At 27.0% G+C, this 3,456-nt stretch overlaps 1 protein-coding gene across 1 annotated transcript; it reads right to left on the bottom strand.

Moving 5' to 3' along the window:
- Positions 1–296: 296 nt before the first annotated feature.
- Positions 297–1,085, bottom strand: LOC113785475 (chitinase 2-like). The gene has a single exon (XM_027332046.1). The coding sequence runs from the start codon at positions 1,083–1,085 to the stop codon at positions 297–299; it is 789 nt and encodes a 262-aa protein (XP_027187847.1).
- Between the last annotated feature and the right edge of the window lie 2,371 nt (positions 1,086–3,456).

The raw sequence follows: 3,456 nt of genomic DNA, 5'->3' as shown, positions 1-3,456 counted from the left end.
AGAAATCAATGCCACACACAAACACATATCCAATACTAAAAGCACACCATTCACAAGTCTTATTTAGAGCATACCTTTGCCTTATAGTTTTAAATTATAGTATGTAATGATATAATCACGGGAATATTATAAGTTTTGAAGTTTCTGCAATAGTATCGTAATCGTAATTTAAGCTATATTATTTTACAATATAAAAATTTGGAGTCACAACTGTAATTTAAATCCGTAAAAATTAAATTATTAACTAATTAATCATTAGTTTAGATTAATTAATTAGAGATTTTATAGCATATCCTCTAGAGAGAAAGAGTCGGGGCCAACAATGGGTTATCAATATCCCAAACAACAATGCCAGGGATTAATTTGTTTTTGAGAAGGTTTTCGAAGAATTCTTTGACTATAGGGTCCATATCAAAGCTAATTATTGGTAAGACTATAGTCGGAGTGTAGATAGCTACAAGTTTTTTATAGATTTGTTCTACTTCTTCTACCAATATCATATCATAGAATGCGTAGTGAATAATGTCAATAACATATTTGTTGTGAAAATATAAATAGCGGTAGTATGATTCGAATGGTTTATTTGGAGCAATGGATACCACATTGATGGATAGATCAGTATCATTTTTGAGTTGTCTTATAAATTCTCCAATATAATTGGAAAACTGATCTACACTTGATTTGATGACATCATAATGAATATCAATACCATCAATTAAGTTGTTGTAGTAATCATGATTGATCCGTTTGATAGAGTTTATGGCATTGTAAATCCATATATGTTTTTCGATTGGATCGAATGGAAATTCAGAGTCAACACCTCCAATGCTTATAACCACCCTTGCGTGTGGAACATCTTCCTTCAACTTTTTTAACCATTCAATATTGAGTTCGGCGAGGCTCCAAGTAGGATGGAAATTTCCTGTGCCTTTTCCATGTGCGTCGTAATCCTCACCAGCAAAGCTTAGAATGAAGTCAATTGCTTTGAACTTGGAGATGATATTATTGATTGGAGTTGGTTTATGATGTATGTATTGACGATAAATGGTAGACTCAATAATTTCTTTGTTACCATTTGAAGACATTGTGACAATAAGTAATAAATTTTAGAAGAAGAAATAATAATAAATTCCTTTTAATTTTTTGGGTGTTTGGAATGAACACCTCTTCACACCCTTTTATAAGGCTTTGTATGTGCACATATCCAATCCAATGTGTGCTGCCATGTGCATTATGATCGATTAGTTAATTAAATACTAGCTAGTAGTATATATTTTATTTGTCTATTTTTCTAATGTAGCATAGTACTAATATATAAGCATATGACTTCATCCTCAGCTTATGTGGCCATTTTTAAAGTCAACTTCATCAAGGTCAACCATGAGATGAAAACTCTTTACCCATAAAAAAAACTTTACTCCTTTTGTCTTATATTGAGTGACATGTTTTTATTTGTGAAAATCTTCCAAAAGTTAAAGGGACTGGACTTCACTACTTGATCAGCAGTGAATTAATATAAATATTTGTGTTCCTTTCTTTTCTTGAATTTTTATCTTTTACTCTCACTTTGTTAATATATTTTCAAATTAAAGGATATATAAATTATAGTTTTTTTAAAAAAAATCTTTAAAATTTTGTTTTAATAAAATAAATAAAAGATAGGGAGTCCTTAAATATTAGCTCAACTAGCAGATGAATGTCGATTTTGATATTATTAGGTTGAATATCATGTCTGAGCTCGAACTTAAACTATCGCCTTGTGTTTAAATTTTTTGTAGTAATTATATAAAATAATAAAAGAGATAAAAGAAGAACGAACACATACATGAAAGAGAATATTATAGAATGAGGTCACTTAACATAGAGAATAGGCAATATGTTAAACTTGATAATCTATATTATGGTTTGCAACAATTTGGTCAATCTAAAAGTGTAGGAATGAATTTGTTTTTCCGTAAAAGTCCCCCCCTAATGTCACTATAAGAAATACATGTATTTCACATTTTTTTAATGACTCCTGAGGAACAAAATTTAATCAAAACTTTTTCGAAGGTTTAACTCTTGAGAAACTGTTTTCCATGAATTTGTGAGGAATTTGCTCATTGGAAACTCCTTTTTTTAAGGGTCGAGCCATTCGAATATTTCTTAGAAAAAAATGGAATTTGCTTGTAGTGTATGAACTGCACTATTGAAAATATCAAGCTTTTATTATGGGATGGTTTCATACATATGTCAAACGTTTTAACTATGTTTACCATCAATGGTGTGGTAATCTTTTTGTGTGTGGGTATCGATGGTGATCTATATTGATTTATGATAGACCGTTTATAGAATTCCCCTAATGATCATATGATATTTTCTACCAAATTATAATTATATTATAATATATGAAATTTCAACCAAAAATAACATTATAGAATGTGCGTGCAATTACTTATATAACTCATATTAAAAAAATATGAATAACTCAATTAATTAAATTAAATATTATGATTAAATATATTTTTAGTTTTTATAAAACTATGATATTTTAAATTTAGTATTTAAACAAAATTTATTCATTTTAAGTCTTATTTTAATTTTATATGAATTTTTTAAAGACTACATGTATTAATTTTTTTTAAATTAAAACATAATTAATAACAACTATAATTTTTCTTCACTTCATACTTGCATTATGATTCCGGTCCCCAAAAAATAATAGGATTATGTTCACACTGGTTGTTAGTGTAAATAGACCCAAAAAAAATTGGATCAATTAAAAAACAAAACTTATAGGTTCAATTTTCTTTAATGTCATTAAATTGAATGATGATAAATATAGTGTTTTTTTAAAAAAAATTTAAAGTTTTCTCTATTTTAAACTGAGTAACATTCTCAGCCTTAAATTTATTTCATAAAAAAGTTAAATAATTGAAAAGAATGAGAAGGAGAATAATTTTTATACGTCGACGTCCACGATTGGAATTTGAAAGAGGAAATTGAGAACGATAATATTTTTTATACGTCCAAGTAATTTGCCTTTTCTGCCCTTCTATACAGCTATGAACACAATCACATCAAATCCATTGTTTACTATCTTGTCATGTGCATTCATATATTTTTTAATAAGTGTGTGCATTCATATTAATTAATTAATTAATTATGATATATTTTACTGGTATTAATTAATTAGTTGATTACATATTTACTTATCTATCCCTCCTTTTTTTTAAGATGCTTGTCTGTTCTTTTTTATTTTTATTTTTAATCTTGTATATTCTTTTTTTGAAATAATTCTTTTTATTAATTAAAGTGGCAAAACGGTCATTTTATAACTGAATTTGAGAAGATTTAAATTCAATACTTTAAAATTTTAATATTAAACTCTTTTAATTGAACTAACACTTCAAATATAAATCTAGTATATTCTTCTAATGTAATTTATATAATACAACATCTCTCTCACAACGAATT

Source organism: Cicer arietinum, chromosome 2, assembly GCF_000331145.2.
Source record: "Cicer arietinum cultivar CDC Frontier isolate Library 1 chromosome 2, Cicar.CDCFrontier_v2.0, whole genome shotgun sequence".
NCBI lineage: Eukaryota > Viridiplantae > Streptophyta > Magnoliopsida > Fabales > Fabaceae > Cicer > Cicer arietinum.
Note: the sequence above shows the minus strand (reverse complement) of the source record. Positions and strands in the feature narration are given on the sequence as shown.

What these genes read in the sequence shown, in the direction of transcription:
- LOC113785475 (XM_027332046.1), bottom strand. Translation starts at nt 1,085, where the DNA reads ATGTCTTCAAATGGTAACAAAGAAATTATTGAGTCTACCATTTATCGT.